The sequence below is a fragment of the Lontra canadensis genome, unplaced genomic scaffold (assembly GCF_010015895.1).
Source record: "Lontra canadensis isolate GAN:19392208 unplaced genomic scaffold, GSC_riverotter_1.0 scaffold201, whole genome shotgun sequence".
In the NCBI taxonomy this organism is placed as follows: Eukaryota; Metazoa; Chordata; class Mammalia; order Carnivora; family Mustelidae; genus Lontra; species Lontra canadensis.
Genome location: NW_022631195.1, coordinates 281,278 through 301,463, shown reverse-complemented (window position 1 = coordinate 301,463; position 20,186 = coordinate 281,278). Strand labels below are relative to the sequence as shown.

Below are 20,186 nucleotides of genomic sequence, written 5' to 3'. Positions count from 1 at the left end.
TATAAGATCATGTTATCTACTAACAGATAATTTTCTTCCTTTTAAACTTGGATTTTATATATCATTTAAATAATAATTATTATTATTTTTTTAAAGATTTTATTTATTTATTTGACAGAGAGAGACATAGCGAGAGAGGCAGCACAAGCAGGGGGAGCTGCAGAGGGAGAGAGAGAAGCAGACTCCCCGCTGAGCAGGGAGCCCAATGCGGGGCTCGATCCCAGGACCCTGGGATCATGACCTGAGCTGAAGGCAGATGCTTAATGACTGAGCCCCCCAGGCACCCCTTCAACTAAGATTTTTTATACCTTTTACATAATTATGGAGCCTAATTGCTCTGACTAGAATTTCTAGTACTGTGTTGGATCAAAGTGGCAAAAGGGGGCATCCTTGTCCTGTTCTTTGTCTTAGGAGAAGCTGTCAGTCATTCACCGTTGAGTGTGATGTTCGCTGTGGGCTTCTCACATGATTTTTATCCTGTCGAGAATGTCCCCTTCTAGTCCTAGTTTACTGGGTGTTTTTATTACAGAAGGTGTTGAATTTTGTCCAATCTCTTTTGCATCAGTTGAGATGATTGTGTGGTTTTCGTCTCCTTTCCATCTCTTAAGGTGCCAGCCCGTCCTGCTGACCACCTTGAATCACAGTCGTGTTGGTTGATACTTGGATGTTGAATACCCTTGCATCCGAAGAATAAATGCCGTGGCTGAATTCAGTCTTCTGGTATTTTGTGGATGATTTTTGCATCTGTATTTGTGATGGATATTGACCTCTGGTGTCTTTTCTTGTAGTGTCTTTGTCTGGTTCTGGTGTCAGGGTAAGGCTAGCCTCACATGGTGTTCGGCTGATTGGAGCGAGGAAGGATTCCTTGCGCTGCAGTTTTGGGGAAGAATTTGAGAATTGGTGTTCATTCTTCCCTATGTGTTTAGTAGAATTCACTAGCGAAGCCCTCTGGTCTTGGGCTTCTGTTTATTGGTCAGTCTGATTACTGATTCAGTCTCCTTACGATACAGAGTGCTAGTCCAGAGTTTCTTTTTCTTCTTGAGTCAGTTTTGGTAGGAATTGGTCCATCTCATCTAAGTTGTCAAAATTATACGTGTAGAGTTGTTGGAAGTGTGCCCTAATTATCCTCCGGACAGCCGCAGGCTCTGTCATGACCTCTGTTTCGTTCCTGATAAAACTTTGTGACTTTTATCTTTTTTCTTTGTTTGTTTTGCTAGAGGTTTGTCCATATTATTGATCTTTTTAAAGGACCAGCTCTTTGTTTCATTGATTTTTTTCTCTTATTGGTTTTTTTTTTCTTTTTTGTTTTATTGATTTCTGCTCATATCATTACTGTTTCTTTTTGTTGCTTTGGGTTTATTTCGCTCTTTTTCCCCCATAGGGTCTTGAGGTAGGAGTTTAGACTATTGATATGAAAAATTTCCCCTTTTGTATGAATTTAGTTAGCTGGGTCCTACAAATTTTGAGATATATTTTCATTTAGTTCTGGTTGTTTGCTTGTTGACCACCCCCCACCCTCCCTTGAGATTTTCTCTTTGATCCACAGACTTTTATTTGATCTCCAAATCTTCGGAGACTTTCTTGTTGTCTTTCTGTCACTGATTTCTGGTTGGAGTCTGTGATGGTGAGGAATATACTTCGTATGATTTTAATTCCTTAAGTTTCTTGGTCTTTGTTTTATGGTCCAGGATATGCTTGTTATACGTTCTGTGTGCGCACTTGAAAAGAATATATCCTCCACTATTGAGTAAAGTGGAGTGTTTTATAAATGTTGATTAGGTTTTGCTGGTTAAAGACATTTCTTGGTTCTTCTGCTTACTTGCCAATTTTCTGTTTAGTTGTTGGATCAGTTGTTGTGAGGGGGCATTGGTTACCACCTGTAATTACGGATTTGTTTCTTCCTCCGTTCCTATTAATCAGTTTTTACTTCATGTATTTCACAGATCTCTTATTTTGTGCATGTTAATTTAGGATTGCTAGGTCTTCTTGATGGATTGATCCCTCCATCATTATAAAATGTACCTCTCTGTCTGTAATTTTCTTTATTCTGAGGTCCACTTTGTGTGGTATTAAAGTGCCCACTTCTGCTCGCGTTTTATCAGTGTTGGCTTGACATAACTTCCATCCTTTTTGCTCTCAGGTTACCTATCGCATTATATTTGAAATACCTTTCTTGTGGATAGCATATAGTTGGGTCATGTTTTAAAATTTACTTTGTCAACCTTTGTCTTTTAATTGATGTATATAGGTCATTTACATCTAATGTAATTATTGCTGTATTAAGGCTTAAGCCTGTAATTTGACTTCTGTCAGTTTCTGTGTTTTGTTAGTTCTTTCTGTTTTTCATTTCTTTTTATGCATTACTGGAACAATTTTAGAATTTTCATTTATCTGTGCTATTGAGTGTGTGTATCTTTCCTTTTTTTTAAAGATTTTATTTATTTATTTGACAGAGAGAGATCACAATTAGACAGAGAGGCAGGCAGAGAGGGGGAAGCAGGCTCCCCGCTGAGCAGAGAGCCCAACACAGGGCTCGATCCCAGGACCCTGAGATCATGACCTGAGCCAAAGGCAGGGGCTTAACCCACTGAACCACCCAGGCACCCCAAGTGTGTGTATATCTTTTTATAGCTTTTTTAGTGGTTGTACTAAGCATTGTGTTGTACACCCATAACTTGCCACTGGTGTTCTCATTTACCAGTTCAGGTGAAGTGTAGAAACCTTCCCCTCCTTTGTGTCCCTATGCCCTTCTCCACCGGCACCTGCCTTACGTATGTCTTCCACAGACATTTAAAACCGCAACAGACACTGACAGTTTTTTGCATCAATAATTAAACATAATTTAGGAGACTCAAGGAAAGTCTGGTATGTTTACCCATGTTTTGTCACCTCGGTCTGCCTTTCTGTTGTTCCAAGGCTTTGTCTCGTATTGTTTCCTTTCTGTTTAGAGAACTTACTAGAGCCACTTTTTAGGGCAGGTCTGCTGGTGACAAATTCTCGTGGTTTTCCTTCATGTGAGAATGTCTGGATTTCCCCACATTCTTGCAGGATATTTCTTTGCTGAACACAGGCTTCTGAGCTCATAGTTCTTCCCTTTCAGCACTTGCACACATTGTACCCCCTCCTTTGGCCTCAGTGGTGCATCAAGAGAAACCCACTGGCATCTGAACTCTCCCCGCACAGGGAAAGTGTCCTCTCCGGCTGTCTGTAGCTTTTACAAGATTGACTGTGGTGCAGTTTTTGGTGGATTTCTCTGCTTTTTACTGTTTGGGTTCCCTCAACTTCTTGAATCTGTAGGCTTGTGTTTTTTGTCAAGTTGGGGACATTTTCAGCCATAAGTCTCATGTTCTTTCTCCTCTCAGTCCGCAGCCCTTGAAGGGCTCTCCATGTCAGAGACTCTGCTTTCTCTCCCAGCAGTCATATTGGTTAAGGTCTGTTGTTACGTCTTCTGGCGCACGGAGGCCTTCCTCGGGGCCTCCCTCCTGCTGTCGAGCCCATACGCGGAGTGTAGCTCAGTTGTACTTTTCAGTTCTAAAATTTCCATTTGGTCCTATCTTATATTTTCTTTTTCTTGGTTGAGACTTTCTATGTTTTCATTGTTTCCAGCATGTTTTTAATTGCTTGTTGGAACACATTTATGGGGGCACCCAGCGAGCTTAGTTGGTAGAGCGTGAAACTCCAGATCTTGGGGTTGTGAGTTGGAGCCCCATGGTGGGGGTAGAGATTACTTAAAAATAAAATTACCTAAAAATAAATAAAATAAAATAAAATAAACACATTTATGGTGCTCCTTTAAAATCTTTGTCCGAGAACTCCCACGCCTCTGCTGCCTCTTGCTGCCAGGTGCTGCTTGTCTGGAATTGCATTCAGTGTGAGAGCCATACCTTTTCCTGGTATGATGAGTCACTTTTTATTGAAACTTGGACAATTTGTATTATTATGAGGGTCTGCATCTTATTCAAACCTTCTGTTTCGGCTGGTGTTTGTGTGACACACAGGTGCAAGGGGAGTGAAGGTGGGGTCTTGCCCCTGTCAAGTGGAGATCCAGGTCCCCACGTGGCCTCCGCAGACCCCTGAGGAAGGGTTTTCCTACTCCTCCTGGCTGGGTGGTACTTACTTCCCACCAGGCCACTTCCCACTGGGGGCTCCCCTGACTGGGAGAGGAAGGGGCCCCGCATTTCTGTGTCTTCAGGGCCTCCTCTAGCACCAACCCAGCAAGGCAGGAAGGGGCAGCAGGGGCCAGGTCTCCCCATGTAGTCTTTGCTGGCCTGGGTGGGGTCACAGTGTTTTAGGGTGTCTGGCTGGGCTGCCTCTTATCTGCACCTGTGGACACTTCAGGTTGCTTCTTCAGCAGAAGGAAGTCCTGGGGACCCCCTGCCACACTGGCGCGGAGGTCCCCGATGGACACTAATTGTGGTCATCACCTGTGTGGGGCCCAGTGCCCCCTGCTTCACTGCCTCCTCTGGGGGCCTGCTCACTCCACAGAGCCCAGCACGGACAGTGCTCATCGTTTATGGCGTTTAACAAACTTGCTGTTTGTAGTAACTGTGGCTTCACTGAAAAGTTGCAAAGCGAGTGCAGAACCCCCACACCCCTCCCCCAGCCCCTGCCGAGAAAGGCCCCCACCAGCAGCCGGCTAAGCACCGGCTAAGCATCGAAGCCGGAAGAGTGCCATGGGTGTGTTCCTGCCAGCCTGACTCCAGGCTCTGTCTGCATTCCGTCCGGTTTGCCTCTAATCTCCACTTTCCGTTCTGGGTGGCCCAAGGATTTGGCTGCCATTTTGGAGTGAGTGACTGAAGGAGGCCTTGGCCCAGATGACTGCAGGAGTGGACGAAGATGGACATTTCTGGGCGTTGTTCCGACCCCCAGAGGGAGAGTGGTGGGGCACAGTCAGAGGAAGGATGGGGGGTGGGGGAGATGGGACTGTCACCAAGGTGGGGAAGGGATAGCTTTGATGTGGGGGGGGGGGAAGGAAGTGGGTGGGTCTCTGGGGACAGGGGACACTGATGAACCACCCCGCCAGCTTTGCAGTAGGAGTGGGCCCTGGCCCATAGGAGGGACAGGTGGCGATGGAGCCTGCTGTTGGGCCGTCTGAGGATGGACATGAGCTGGCGAGACCCGGGAGGACTGGGAATGCCAGGGCCCCTGCGTGGCACCCACATCGGGGGCTGCTGTGCGTGAGCCAGATGGGACACTTGGGCTCCTGGCCGGGGAAGAGGGCAGTGGTGTGGAGTCAGACGGCCCATCTGAGTCCCGGCAGCCTGGCTGGCCTGCAGCAGGCAGCCAGTGGGGACCCTGGAGCCCCAGGGACTGTGGGCGCGAGCACGGGTCGGCAGGTAGGTCCTGGCCTCTCAGGGCCTCACTTCTCTGGAAGGTGCTTCCTGGAGGGCAGGCCGGCGTCTTGGGCTCCGCCGACAGCCTGTGGGGATCAGGGTGTTGGCCCGTGTCTGTAGCAGGGTGTGGGCCACCGGTCAGGGGGGTGGCGGTCTGCTGCCATGGAGTCTGGGGCCGGTTTCCAGGTGGCTTTTGTCCGTTCACACTTGCACACCTGTTTTCTTGCCAGCACTTGGTGACAATCTACCTTTTTTTCTCTTTGAACAATTGAAGGACAAAAAGTTACTTCACTGTATTTTTTAATTCCCCTCTACCGGACTTAATGAGGCCAAATGCAGTCCCTGTGTTTTGATCTTTTGGGTCTTTCCTTCTGAAAAATACCTCGGGTTTTGTTGGTATCTGTAGGTGAGAGAGGGGACAGTTCTGTTGGGTTGGTTTTCTCTTGCTGATTCACAGGGAATTTATAAAGTATAAACATGAACATAAAAATACGGAAACGTAAAGTAGTCCGCACATTAGTCTTCTGAAGTCACGTAAATGGCAAATATCTTGTGTTTTGTTTTTTCCCTCTTCCTTGTGTTACTTTGAAGAACAGAAGTTCTTGATGTTAACGTAAATGATCTTATCCATCTTTCCTTACAGCTTGTCCCTCTGTCTTGTATGAAAACTCCTGCCACTTTCCGAAAGTCTGGAGGGCCTTTCACACGTGGGCCTGTCTCCGTTGCTCCCAGTGTGCGGTGTGAGGTCGGGGTCCAGCTGCATCTTGCCCGATCACCTTGGTTGGGAGCCCGTTTCCTGTGGGCTCGCGGACGTGGCTGTGTCTCGGGGCTCTCGGCTCCGCTCTGTGTGTCCTTGAGCCGGTTCCGTGCCCGCCAGGTTCCTTGAGCTGCACCGTGATTCCTAGTAAGAAAGTAACTTCTTTCACCTTGTTCTTCCGCACGGTTCGTCTCACTGTTCGTGCCCTCGGGGTTGCCCCAGCCCAGGCGGAGTGGAGCAGCGTCCTCTCCGCCCTGGCTGCGCCCTGCAAGGCTGATCACAGCCGGCCGCTCGGCGGGACCCAGGACACGGGGCGTGCGCTGTGTGTCGGCCAGTGAGGCACGTGCATGTCCCGTCAGAGAAAGGCTCGCTCGGGTTTTGTTTTCCTTCTTGACGGCGTTCCGTTTGTGTCTTCGCGCTGGTTGGCTGAGTGCTGCGGGCGCTTCTCTTTGTGCCGACAGTCACGGCGGGCGCGGTTGGCCCCACTAATGCCGGCGGGCGCCTCTTTCTTTCCGGATTCCTCTTCGCCAGCTCAGTTACCAGCATCTTCAAAGAACCAGCTCCGCGCCCTCTTGGTTCTTGCTGTTTTGTTATTTCGTTTGTTTCTTTTCTTTTTTAAGATTTTATTTATGTATTTATTTGACAGGGATCGCAAGCAGGCAGAGAGGCAGGCAGAGAGGGGGGGAGGCAGGCTCCCTCCTGAGCAGAGAGCCGGATGTGGGGCTTGATCCCAGGACCCTGGGATCATGACCTGAGCCGAAGGCAGAGGCTTTAAGCCACTGAGGCCCCCCCCCCGCCCCACCGAGGACTGCCCCCTGCGTGTCTTGTTTGACCTGGGAATTAGTTAGCAGTGTCTTTGCTCATTTCCAGGGATGTGGGGGCTTTCTGGGGCTTCCATTTGGTGGTCTGGCTTTGCTCTTTCCTCGGGGGCCGGGTCTGCCGGAAGATGTGGGGCCCTTGGAGTGGGAGACTCGGGTTGTGTCCGGGAAGCTTCTGGGTAGCGTCCAGCATCGTCGGGCTCTCCACAGCTCTTGGGTGATTCGAAAGCGCTCCTTACGTCCGACCCCGGCTGTGTGCTTGTTCTGGGCAGGAGGCTTATAGCCCCGACGAGCACAGCCCAGGAGGTCCGCCAGATGTGAGCCGCGTGTGAGGTTCCGAGTGTCCTAGGGGCCTTGCGAGAGCACAGCCACGAGAGGTGGAAAGACTTGAGCAAACCTGCCACGTGCTTCCGCCTACAGTCAGGGCGGAGACACGGCCGTGGTCTTCTATTCTTCCTTCTGCCGTGCCCGGCCTCCTCTGATGCGGTGGACCCGTGTTGCCACCACCGCGTGTGGCTACTGCCCAGGCGGCACAGGCCCTGGCCCCCAGCAGCCCCCTCTCTGCGTTCACTCGGCATCCGGGGAGCTGGCTTCTCCGGTCTGGAACCAGGCCCTCTCCATGTGGAGACCCTCCCTGGCCCTCCACCCCACAAACTGCCCTCCTTCCCCGGCAGGCCCTGTCCCCCAGGCTCTGCTGCTCTTTGGGCAGCTCAGGGGCTTCCGTGCGGACTGGAGGGCACGGGGAAGGAGCAGGCGACAAGCATGAGCCTTCTCAGGGCGGGGGGGGTCCGCCCCCGTCCCGGACGGGCTGGTGGGGGTTTGCCGTGGGCGTTCAGGGCTCCTGCTGCCCATGCAGATGGCCCTGCCAGTTCCGGCCGGCTCCCATCTGCACGCCAGCCCCCAGGCACCAGTGTGAGGGGCTTCTGGTCTGTTGGTGGCAGCTGGGGACAGGTGTGAGGCTAAGAATGGGACCGGTGCCCAGATTCCGCTCCAGGGATGGGCATGCGCTCTGCGGGGTCCTCCTCTGCCAGGCTCTTGTGCTGGGTGCTGGGAGCAGGGCCGAGGCCGGGGCTCTGGGGACTGGCTTCCGGCAGGAAGTGGCTTCGAGGCTGTTGGCACGTTTCCCTGTGGTTCGGCCGGCGCACAGTCCCCCGGGCCAGGGTAGGTGCTGCAACTGCTCCAGCATCCAAGCTGGTTCTCAGCTCTGCTCTGGGTGGGACTGGCAGGGACCGTGCAGGGTTTCTTGTCCGGGACTGTGTCTCTCCCGTCACCTGGCCAGCACGAGGGGCAGTGGCTGCCGTCCGGCTCTCCCGGTCATGCCTACTGAGCCGGCTGCAGGGGTGGATGGAGAGCCGAGCACATCACTCCCTCCAGCTCCCGCCCCCGGAGGCGGGTGGGCCAAGGCAAGGCGGGCCATGGGCAGAGCTTCGTGGCTCCCTATGGGCCGTGGGCGGAGCTGAGGCCTCGTGTTGCCCCTAGCACCTGCTGGACGGCGCACCCCAAACTGGGTATAATTAGCCACCATGACAGGTGTGGTGGATCGGGTGTGTGCTGGCCTCGGCCGACCTGGGTACCCCTGGGCTTGAAGCCTAAACCCCATGCGGTAAGGTCCCCTGGGCGTGGAGGCCCCCCCCACACAGCCCCATCTGCAGCCCGGAGGAGGGATTCGTGTCCCAGGAATCCCCATCCCAGCCGGGAGATCCCCCCCGCCCAGGCCACCCGTGGTCCCTGCCTTCCATCCAGGCCCAGGGCCCAGCTGGGCAGTGCTGGCCCTCACCCTTCTGATGGCTCAGGGGGCGTGGATGGGAGGGAGTGCAGGCTGCCCTGGGCTGGGGGCCGAGCGGACAGGGCCAGCCCACACGGCACAGGGGTCTTGCCGGGCTCCCCCAGCTGCGCGTCTCCCCCACAGTGCAAGAAGAAGCACACGTTGCTGTGCCCTGACTTCTCGCGCAGGGGCCTCTGCCCCCGGGGCGCCCAGTGCCAGCTGCTGCACCGCAGCCAGAAGCGCCTCGGCCGGCGGCCCACCCCCACCCCGGAGCCCAGCAGCGTGCCCCCCAGGAGCAGGGCCTCCTCCAGCCACGGACCCAGGTGACAGGGACAGTGGGGGGGTGCATGTGGAAGCCCCAGGGGTGGGCTGGAAGCAGTCCCTCCCTGCTCTTGGAGATGCTCAGGACCCTGGTGGGGAGCCTCTGTGCCTCTTCCCAGCTCTTACAGTTTCAGACCCAAAAAGAAACCTCAGTTCAAGGTTGAGTATCATGTCACCTCCAGAGGCCCCCCAGCCCACATCCCCAGGGTGGACAGAGCTGAGGACATCCCTGGCCCAGACCGGCCTTTGTGGGACTACCCACTCCCTGCCCCACGGAGGAAGGTGGGGTCTCTGGCTACCCCACTCCCATGCCCCAGGAAAGGGAGGATCCTGGGTGATGCTCACAGCTGGGACCCCACGTCGTGCTCACCTGTCCTGGGAGCAGGCGCTCTGGCGCGAGAGGACAGGGTCCGTGTGGAGCCAGGGCTTACCGGCCAGGCTCGCCTCAGCTGCCTCATGCCAGAGGTCCCATGTCGTCACCAGCCTGTCCTTAGTGACCGAGGTCTGGCCTCAGACCTGGATGGCGATGCCCCGTGGCTGCTGGGACAGGTGCTGCACAGCTGGTCGGCTAGTGCCCTCTGGACCCCAGCCTGCTGAGCAGCCACCCACCCTCATGCTTCTGCTTCCCTTCCTTTCCCGCAGGAAGGCCTCGGCTGCCCAGCGCCCCACCAGACAGACGCCCAGCTCCCCTGCCTCCGTGGCTGCTGGCTCGGCCTCCCCTCCCTCCTCCCCACGGGTGTTAGCTGCAGCCTCGGGCTCTCCCCTGTCGTCAAAGCCTCCCTCCTCTCCCTCTCCCTCCTCCCCCCTCTCCTCCTCCTCTCCCATCCCCTCCCCCTCCTCCCCCTCTCCCTCCTCCTCCTCCTCCCCCTCCCTGTCCTTGGACCAGGAGGAGCTGTCTCTCCAGGAGGAGGCTGCCTCGGCGACGACGGGCTCCGGCAGCCTCTCCAAGCTGCCTTCCTTCATCTCCCTGCAGTCCTCGCCGAGCCCAGGAGGCCAGCCCAGGGCCCGGACCCCCAGGAGCCCCCCAACCAAGGACTCAGGTAGGCAGCTTGGCCTCTCGGGGCCCAGTATGGCACAGCCAGGGGCTCTTTTTCCAGTGCCCACCTCAGACCCACCAAGGCAGAATTCCCAGGTGGGGCCTGGATGGTTTGTGAGCGCCCAGCACGGGTGGCAGGTGCACACCTCCCGCCCACGGGGCCAGAGCCGGCCAAGGTATGAGCACAGCGGCGGCTGCCGCGCGGACCACCCCAGCCGAGGGCTGATTTAATTAGAAAGCACCCATTTCTGTTAATTTGTTCTGGAAGACTACCGCGCGCTCCTGGAGAGAACAGATGTTCCCTCTCCCCCAGTGGACATTTGGGGCTTGGTAAATGGCTCCACTCAGCCTTGTTTAGGAGAGAAAAGAGGATTTTATGACTGCAAACGACCCTTTCTGTAAACATTTTACAGCTCTCCGCGCGTTTGAGTGACGATAAACCCCACGCAGCTCGGCGGGCTGCAAATTTGCGACCATACGGCTATCATCTTATTGTCATATTTCACGGTCGTAACGTTAATGGAAGATGCTTGCCGCAGCCTTCTCGAACGGCTCCGCTGAGCTCGCTCAAACGCCTGCCTCCAAGGGGCCCAGACCCGGCGCCTGTGCGCAGCCCCCCTTCAGGGCATGAAGCTGCGGTCGGGCCCTCTGCCTGCTGGCCTGGCACCAGGGCACCAGCTACTTCTGCCCCCTCCCCCTCAGGCAGCCCCCCTGCAGTGGGGAGGCCGCAGGTGGCCCCCTCCCCCCCCACACCCCAAGGCAGCCAAGCCCAGCGTCCATGGAGGCCGGCAGGGTGGGCCAGGCCCAGGACGGGCCGAGGAGATCCCCACTGGCCTCCGAGGCCTTTGGCGGTCTTTGACTCCTACTCGGCCCCCTCCGACCGGGCCGGGGCTGGGAGCTGCAGGTGCTGGAGGAGATGGGTCTGGGAGGGCTCTGGGGCAGCAGGCTGGGCTGCACATCCCCAGGCAGCGCCCCAGTAGGGGCCGTGGCCAGCAGGCAGAGGCTGGTGAAGTGTGCCGGCCTGGAGCCCTGGCCCGCTGGCCTCTGGGCTCTGGATTGGCCAAACAGGTGACTGGAGCCCTCGGTCCCACCGTGGGTGGCCCAGGAAGCGAGGCCGGCTCACAGGGAACATAGAGGATGCCGTGCCCCAGGGCAGCCACGCGGAGTCACCTGTGGTCTGTGGGGATGGCAGCCTGAGAGGTGGCCTGGAGCATTCCTAGCCGAGGAGAGGCGTGGAGTCCCAGTGAGCGTGGGCTGTGCCGGGCAGGAACCCCCCCCCTTGGAGGTGGCTTTCTGTCCTCAGGCCCCCTGCTCCTCTGTGGGAAGCCCTCCCTGCCCCCAGGCCCTATCCCTGTGCGCAGGGCCCCAGGTCCCTCCGCCCCTCCCCTGCCCTGCTGCTGGCAGGCCCCGGAGCCGCCACATGTGCTTCCCGCAGGCCCGTTGCAGGTGTGAGTGTGGCGCGTCATGGGGCCGGCGTGCAGACGGCTCGCACCTGGCATTTATAGCCCCACCAGCGGCTTGCTGGGGCTCCCCGGACGCCGGGGCAGGCAGCGGGGTGCTGGATGGAGTTTCCCGCATCCTGACCCAGAAGCAGGAGAGACGCTCCTCCCTGGCAGGGGTCGGTGGGGGCGGCGGGGGTGGTTCCTGGCACCTTACCTTTTCCCTTCTCGGAACAGGGAAAATTCTGCACATCAAACCCCGTCTGTGAGGGCCCCGGGGGCCAGCCCGTGCCTACCTCAGCCCCTTGTTCCTGGAGAGGAAGGAGGCTCTGCCTGCCCCTGCCCCAGAGGAGGGGCCGCCTGCCACCGAGTCCCCCCCGGGATCTCCGGGGTTGTTGCTCTGCCCACCCGGCTCTCAGCCTTCCGTGACCGTGTGTGCCCAGGGCCTCGCCTCGTCCTTGGGCCGGGCTCTGCCCAGCCAGCCCCTCTGCACACCCACCTTCCTCCCACCCCCACCCCGCGCCCTCAGCCTAGCACCCAGGATGCGCCCCAACCTCCAGCCCGGAGGGGTGCCAGGCAGGGCTCCCCGCCAGGCCTGTGCCCACTGTGGGTGTGAGAGCAGCTGTGCCATGCAACTCCCCCCTCCCCCCCACTACCCCCAGGACTCCTGCGGGGCTCCCTGGTGGGTGTTTTATGTTCAGCAATAAAGGTTCTGCCCTGTGTCTGCTTGGCTGTTCTGAGTGCCGTCGCGCCGCTGTCCAGCCCCGTCTGCACCAGCTCACAGGGGTTGGGGGGCACACGCTGCCCACAGACCCCAAGAGAAGAATGGGGTGCCCCGCGGGAGAGGAAGGGCTGGCTGCACATCATGGCGGCTACAGGGTCTCTGGGCAGGAACACTGGCCCTCCTCCCTGCCTCCCGGAAATGGCTCAGAGGTTTGGGGACGGCCTCCCCACCATGGCCAAGCGCACGTGCCTTGTAGTGAGAGGCCTGGGGTGGGGGGTGCCAAGGAGCACATCGGACCCGATGGGCGGAGCGGGGCCCCCAAGCTGAGGTTCCGTCCCCAACCCCTCCTCTGGGTGTCTCGGGCGAGGGGCTGGGAAAGGGACGGAGGGAAACGGGCGGAATCCACATTGCTGGACGGACCCGGGGAGGCCTGGCAGAGGGTTGTAGCCTCCGCTGAGGGGCCCAGGACAGGGTCTGGGCTGACAGGGACCCTGGGAGGCCAGGGCCAGGGATTGGAGGGGCACAGGGACAATCTGGGGATTTCCCCTCTCACCCCGGTCACTCCACACCTGAGTGTGTCCCCACGCCTTCCTCCTCGCCTGGCTGCCAGCCCCACGTGTCAGCCTGCAGTCAGGTCTGCTGCGTGTCGGCCCTCCTCTTTCTGTCCCTTGGAGCCCTGGCTTGCAGGGGCCAGCACAATGGGGAGAGTGCAGGCGTCCGCCCACACCGCACCCCTGAGGGGCCCACTGGCCAGAGCAGAGCCCTCCTGGGCCCAGGCCACATCGGACGGGCAGACACTCCAGCCCCCCCGAAACTGTGACGGGGAGCGGGGACAGGTCCTGTGCCCCACTGCTCCCTGACTGATGGGGGCCATCCCTGTCCAGCTCCAGAGGTGGCAAGGACGGGGCTGGTTCACGGCAAGGGGCCAGGCCAGCATCTGTGGCAGCCGGTGACCAGTGAGGCGGAACAGGAGTTCACAGTCAGCTGTGGTTGCTGCTGCCCCCGCCCCCACCTGGGACCCCCGGCGGACGTCCCCAGAGGCCGGAGACGTGTGCTCGAGGCCACTGCCACTGATTTGGCGGCGTGGTGGGTCCGGAGTCAGCCCCGGCTGGAAGGAAAGGGACTCCCCCTCAGTGAGCAGTGGGGTCCCCGCTGTGGGCTGGGCCCTCGGGGGAGCGGGGCAGGGGCTGCGGGGTCTGGGTGGGGCACCGACAGTGGGGGACCCCACAGCCGCCAGTCTCTGGGCCAGGAGTCCAGGCCGCGGGCCCATCTCCTGCCCCTCCTCCCCCGGGGCGTCCTCGCCATTTCCACCGTGACCCCCGCACAGGGCTGGGGATCAGTTCTCCCTCCTCTGCCTGGACAGACGGACAGATGGCTGGAGATGTGGTTATTGGTCCCGCCTGATCCGAGCTGCGGCCCCTTCAGACCCTCACCTCCTCCCGGCCTTCCTGCTCTTCCCTTCACGGTGGACGGGGACGCGCAGCCCGGGCTGCAGAGTGGACAGCTGTGTGCATGGTGGGTGGGCGCCCCACGGTCGGCTGGACAGCTGGGTCACTGCGTGCGGGACAGCCCCCGGGGGCCTGCCCCTCCCAGCACCACGCTCAGCCCAGTCTCCTGACTGCTCCAAGCCATGCGGCAGGCGCAGGCCCCACGGGAAGCCCAGCACCCGGAAGCAGCAGGTCTGACCACCGTGGCCAGCATGGAAGGCTCGGGAAGGGCTGGCACTCTGGGAAGCAGGAGAGGCCGGGCCAGTGGCTGCCCTGTTCTGGGGGGGGCCCAGCTCCCCCACACTCCCTGCGACCCATCTGGGGACCTTGTCGGCCTGGGTTCTGCCTGGTCAGAGTCCGGGCTCCTGGGCAGCCCAGGGTGGGGTGGGGGGGCACTCTGGGCTTCCCGTGTCAGGCGCAGGCCAGCAGAGACCCTCAGGGATGAAGGTGCTGGTCCCCTCGCACCAACCCAGACAGATCAAGCTGCCGGCTGAGGCTGACTGGGCTCCAGGCAGAGCGTGTGGCCTTCGCAGAGGGCACAGCACGGGTCCCTCAGACCAGGGAGGGGCCGTCCCCTCTCCTGGATCCTATGTCTCTGGCCACAGGTCCATGCCTGTCCATGGACTGCCCTGGTGTGGCAGGTCGTGGAGACTCTGAGATGGGCCACACGAGGGCGGGGAGCCCCATGTGAGGTGGCAGCCGGGCCGGGGCCCCCTTGCGCTGGCTGGCCCGCTGCCTGCTGTGGCCGGGGCAGGGACAGCTGTCCAGCTGAGGCCTAGGGTCAGGCAGCCAGCAGAACGGCAGGGCTGGTGACCCAGCTCAGACCCCGCAGCAGAGGGGAGACCCTCTGCTGACCCTTTGAGCTGGAGGGGAGGGGCTGGGCCCCAGACACGTGGGCGTTGGAGACCTTAGAGCCGTTGTCCCCGTCTAAGCTGTAAGCCGGGGTGCCCTCAGTCAGGGTGAAGGCAGGCACCTGACGTGAGAGCATCAAGGGGGAGGCGTGGACTGGGGCGGGGTGGGCCTGGCCTCACCTGGGACTGGGGGAGTGTCCCTGGTGGGATGGGCTTCCCGGCCTGAGGCCGTTCCCCAAGGAAGTACCTGCCCCCTGTCGTGGGCACCCCCCAGAGTGTGCCTGGCACACAGTGGCTGCCTCATTCTAAGCAGGGAGGGCACTGGGCCCTGCTGTCACTGAGCCCAGAAAGGGGGTGTGGTGGGAGATGGGACCCCTGAGCAGCGGGGACTGGACAACAGTGACCTGTCCAGACCCAGTGCAGCACCACACTCCCTACCAGAGCCGTAGTTAGCATCGTGGGTCCCGAGCCCCAGGCAGTGCCCTTGGCCTAGGACAAGCGTGGCGCTGGTGGCTCCTGCCCGTGCTCCCCCGTGGGCCTGCGGGGGAGGCCCCACACCCTGCAGCCAGCTCCTCCCAACACCCCCTGCCGTCCTCTCACCTCCCCGGGCTCCCACTGAGATAGCCACGACCTGGGACCCCTTCCAGGCCCAGAACCTGGCCGACTGTATCCCGCAGATGGAAGCCTCCAGAGGCTGTCCTGCAGCCTGGGGGGGCAGCTTCGGGGTCAGGAGGGGACCGCCAGCCACCAGGCAGCTGGGGCCGGGATGCCTCCGACTCGGAAAGGGCCAGGCCTGCAGCCGGGGAGCTGCGAGCTGCTTTACCGCCTGCGAGACCTGCGCAGGGGGCTGACCGGCCATCGAGCCTGCAGGCCACAGACGCCGGGACGGAGCCCGCGTGGGTTAAGTCGCTGGACTCAGGGCAGTCTGTCCCGACAGGAGTGCCGACATGCTGCGTGGCCGGCCGGTGGGTTACCACGTGGCTTATTTCTGCCCTCAACGCACTCGCGCTCTGCCAGCCCCGCATAGATGCCAGAACCGTGTCATGTTCCTGCACCTGGGCTATGGCCGTGGGCAGGCCGCCACGCCTCGGCTGGCGAGGGCCCCTCAAAAATGCCAGGCACCCGCCCCCTGCTGCTCTCGGGCCTAGCCATGTGCTGCAGGGCAGCCCGGGGAGCCCACGGGAGCGACCGTGTGCAGGCTGTACCCAGACCCAGCTCGGCCAGGGCCCCAAGACACTCCCACTGGCTCCGGCCACCCCCTGCCCCACTGCCCCTGTCTCCAGGAAATCCCAGCTGTGGGGCTCAGCCTGGGACACACCCACCCAGCACGGACCCCAGGTGCGGAATGAGAAGCCACGTTCCGTCCTCCCACTGCCACCGGCTCGCTTCCCACCACAGGTCTGTCTCTGGGCCACCTTCCCAGAGGATACCAAGGCCGTGCACCAGGAACTCTAAAGATTTGTGGGGCGCATGTAATGGCGAGCCAGGGGGTGGGCCCCGCAGACTCCTGCTGGGTCAAGAGAGGACCGGCAAGCAGGTGTGGCGTGGCAACGCGCACTTTCTGGGGCAGCTCGGAACCAGGATGCTCGTCTTCTGGGCACAGATGGGCTGTCGAGGGGGCCGAGGGGACAGCGCTGCTCTGGCTGTGAGGGCCCACGGCACGCCCGTCCGCTTTTCCTGCGGCCAATAGGAGGGTGAGCCCCAGGCCCCACGGCCTCTGCTCCCCAGCCCTGGCTGAGCAGGAAGGAGCCCAGAAAGGCCAGCACCTTCCCTGGGCTCAAGAACCCGCGGGCAGCGACCCTGGTGCCCTTTCCCACCGGCCCGACCACGACTGGCAGGAGGAGAGCTGGCGGAGGCTGCAGGGGCGATGGGGACCCGACAGGGAGGGCAGCAAGGGGGGCAGCCCTCTCAGGTCCCTCCCTCTCTGGGAACTTCAGACTGTCACTCAATAACGCTTGCCTTGCTGTGCCCCCAAATCCCAGCAAGAAGCTGAGGGGTTGGGGGCCTCCCCTGGGGGCTCCTGCTTCTGAGACTCCCAAGCGGCCGAGAGCTGAGGCAAGCCTGCTGGCTAGTCTGACTCCAAGGCCAGTGTCTGAGCCGGTCGGGGACACAAGTGCCCTGCTTTCCCCAGGCAGCCCCTTCCCCGGGCAGTGAATGAAGGCGTGGGTGCGGGGACAAAGTGCTGTGTGCCCAGTGAGCGTGTGATGGAGGGCAGGGCCCAGCATCTTCGAACAGCACATCTGGGGGCCGGATGTAGGGGAACCTGTCCCCACTTGAGCTAGACTTGGTGGTGGCTGAGTGTGACCTCCGTCTGAACGCTGCGTGGGGGTCAAACCCTGCAGGGCAACTGGCAACCCACGTAGCCTGGAGCCCAAGCGTGGCCAGGGCCTTGCTTCTGCCTCTGGCTGAGCTGTCCCGGCAAGGGCAGGAGGGTCCTGGTGGTGGCCCTGACCCTGCCTGCCCAGCACAGCCCTGGAAGGCGACAGTGCAGGCTGGGCCACCCCATGACATCTTAGGAAGTGAGGTTTTGGTCCCACTTGTATGAATTTTTGTTCTAATAACGGCATTTATGCCCAGAACAAGACAAAAACAAACTGCCCTAGTGACTTCCTGCCCAGGTTCTTCCAGAATTTTCTTTCCATGCACGGATGGTTATATATAAGATTGAATTTGTTACCCGAAGTCCTAGAACAGCAGGATGGAAAATCCGGCGGGGCCCCAAGCACTCCCGTGATGCAGACGCGAGGCGCGGCGCCTCCCGGCTCCGCCCACCCCGGAGGGGTCGTGTCCCCTGCTCCGCGAGCGCGCCCCGCTGCACAGCCGTGCGCGCCCAGTGTCCACCCCGCCCGGCCCCCCCCGCCGCCGGCCCGCGTCCCCCCCACCTGCGCCCCGCGGTGCAGCCGCCGACCGAGTGCCAGCAACTTTGTTGACTAAATTCCTGAACCCGCCCGGACCGCGCGGCTAAAAATAACCGGCACTCCCCGAGCCGCGCCCGCCCGAGCCGCGCGGTGGCCCCGGTGTCCGCAGGCCGGAAGGTCCCGGCGCCGTCACGCTCGCGGGGCTGCGGGGTCACGGCGCGCGGGGCGGCGGGGACAGCGAGGCACCGAGGGGCCCCGTCGGCTCCCCGAGACTCCCCGGCCTCCCCGTCGCGGACGCGGAGCCCTGGGGGCCTCAGGCGGGGCTCCGTGCCCCCTGCGCGGCGCCTTCTCCGCACCCCTCGGCCCCGCGCCCTCTGTGCGTGCAGTCCCCCGCGGCGGCCACCAGAGGGCCCTGCCCCCTCCTCTCGCGGGCTGCGGGTCATCACCCCTTCCCACAGCTGTTCCCCGCAGGAGATTGACAGCTGGGCTCCGGGTTGCCATGGGGATAGGCAAATGAGGGCGGCGGGTCTGGGGCTCCGATTGGCCTGAGGGCTCGCGCCCCTCCCAGGAAGGCGGGCCCGAGCGCCCTGCTCTATAAAGGGGAGCGCGCGGCGCGGCGCCCGGGCGTGGAGGCGGGGCCGGCCGGACGCGGGCGGAGCGCGGGGAGCGCGAGCGGCCCGAGGCGGCGGCCTCCCTGCCACCCGCCCGGCCACCCGCCTGGCCGCCGACGCGGGGACAGGGAGCGGGGCCGGCCTGCGCCCCCCGGGGTGCGGCCCGGGCCGCCGGAGAAGCCCGAGCGGCGGCGTCCCCCGCGGTCGCCCCCAAGTTGGCAGCGCGAAACTTTTCCCTGCGCTTCTGGGCGCCGCCCCCGCCGAGACCCGCCGCGGGTGGGGAGTGAAGGGGGGGAGAGGCCCGCGGCTCCCCCCCGCCCGCCGCCGCCGCCTCCCGTCGAGGCGCAGCCGGGCGCGACAGCGGGGCCGGGGCCCCCGGGCGATGGCCGCGGAGCTGGCGATGGGCGCCGAACTGCCCAGCAGCCCGCTGGCCATCGAGTACGTCAACGACTTCGACCTGATGAAGTTCGAGGTGAAGAAGGAGCCGCCCGAGGCCGAGCGCTTCTGCCACCGCCTGCCGCCCGGCTCGCTGTCCTCGACGCCGCTCAGCACGCCCTGCTCCTCCGTTCCCTCCTCGCCCAGCTTCTGCGCGCCCAGCCCGGGCACCGGCGGCGGCGGCGGCGCGGGGGGCGGCAGCGGCGCGGCGCAGGCCGGGGCCACCGCGGGGCCGACGGGCGGGGGCCCGGGCGCCGTCGGGGGCGCCTCGGGGAAGCCGGCGCTGGAGGATCTGTACTGGATGAGCGGCTACCAGCACCACCTGAACCCCGAGGCGCTCAACCTGACGCCCGAGGACGCGGTGGAGGCGCTCATCGGCAGCGGCCACCACGCCGGGCACCACGGCGCGCACCACCCGGCGGCCGCCGCGGCCTACGAGGCTTTCCGGGGCCAGGGCTTCGGGGGCGGCGGCGGCGCGGACGACATGGGCGCCGGCCACCACCACGGCGCGCACCACGCCGCCCACCACCACCACCACCACCACCACGCGGGCGCGGGCCACCACGGCGGCGGCGGCGGCAGCGCGGGCCACCACGTGCGCCTGGAGGAGCGCTTCTCCGACGACCAGCTGGTGTCCATGTCGGTGCGCGAGCTGAACCGGCAGCTCCGCGGCTTCAGCAAGGAGGAGGTCATCCGGCTGAAGCAGAAGCGGCGCACGCTCAAAAACCGCGGCTACGCGCAGTCGTGCCGCTTCAAGCGCGTGCAGCAGCGGCACATTCTGGAGAGCGAGAAGTGCCAGCTCCAGAGCCAGGTGGAGCAGCTGAAGCTGGAGGTGGGGCGCCTGGCCAAGGAGCGGGACCTGTACAAGGAGAAATACGAGAAGCTGGCGGGCCGGGGCGGCCCCGGGGGCGCGGGCGGGGCCGGCTTCCCGCGGGAGTCCTCGCCGCCGCAGGCCGGGCCCGGCGGGGCCAAGGGCGCACCCGACTTCTTCCTGTGACCGCCCGGGCCGAGCGCGCGCTGCAGCCGCCACCGGCCGGAGGCGCGGGCCGCGCGGGCCGCCGGCGCCGGACTGGAGGCCCCTGCCCGCCGGGCGCCCCGCGCCCTCCCGGCTCGCGGTCCGGGATGGGGCCGCGCCCCCTCCGCGCACGGAGCGCGGGCCTTCCCGGCCAAGCGGGGCCGGAGCCGGCTTCCTCCCCGGCGTCCGCCTGCCGGGCCGCGGCGCGCGGCTCCCCGGCCCCGACGCCGCCGCCCGCCGCTCCCCGCGCGCCGGCCTTCTCGCGGCCTCCCGTTCCTTGCCCGTTTCTACGACTCCTTTTTAAAGCGACTTTATTTTCGAAGAATTTGTTTCTTTTGCTCGGTGATTAGTTAAGAAAACCCCGGAGGAAGTTCCCGCGTTCCCGGCCGGGGTCCACCCTCGGACGTCCGCGTGTCCCAGCATGTGTCGCTCGCTCGCTCGCTCGCTCGGAGGGGTCCGGTCCCTGCCTGCCCGCCTGCCCCCCGCCCTGCCGCCGGCGTCCCCTAGAGATTGAAGCCGAGGGATATTATCTATGCCGTGTTCAGTCCTGCTGCCCTGCTGTACTCACGGGGGGAGGGGGGTGGGGATGGGGCTGGGGGGTCGCCGCGCTCTGAGGGTGGGGGCTGGCCCGGACTCCCCTGCTATTTCTCTATGCACTAGATCGTATTTATGAGTCCCGGGGAAATATATCTTATTTTAACCTTCAAGAGAAGTGGAAGAAAAAAGAAAAGTAATG

The 20,186-nt window shown here is 61.8% G+C and overlaps 2 protein-coding genes across 2 annotated transcripts in view; both read left to right on the top strand.

Annotated features, from left to right (window-relative positions):
- Nucleotides 1–12,195, top strand: part of ZC3H3 (zinc finger CCCH-type containing 3) — an 83,160-nt gene extending 70,965 nt beyond the window's left edge. Inside the window, exons 10-12 of the mRNA XM_032848299.1 lie at nt 8,818–8,996; nt 9,637–10,034; nt 11,707–12,195. Of these exons, the coding sequence (XP_032704190.1) occupies nt 8,818–8,996; nt 9,637–10,034; nt 11,707–11,738 (609 nt within the window). The 3' untranslated portion in view covers nt 11,739–12,195. The remainder of the gene's footprint in view (nt 1–8,817; nt 8,997–9,636; nt 10,035–11,706) is intronic.
- A 5,831-nt stretch (nt 12,196–18,026) lies between these two features.
- On the top strand, nt 18,027–19,469 carry MAFA (MAF bZIP transcription factor A). Its single transcript, XM_032848293.1, has one exon. It carries the CDS (start codon nt 18,383–18,385, stop codon nt 19,430–19,432), a length of 1,050 nt encoding a protein of 349 aa, XP_032704184.1. The 5' UTR covers nt 18,027–18,382; the 3' UTR covers nt 19,433–19,469.
- Nucleotides 19,470–20,186: the final 717 nt, after the last annotated feature.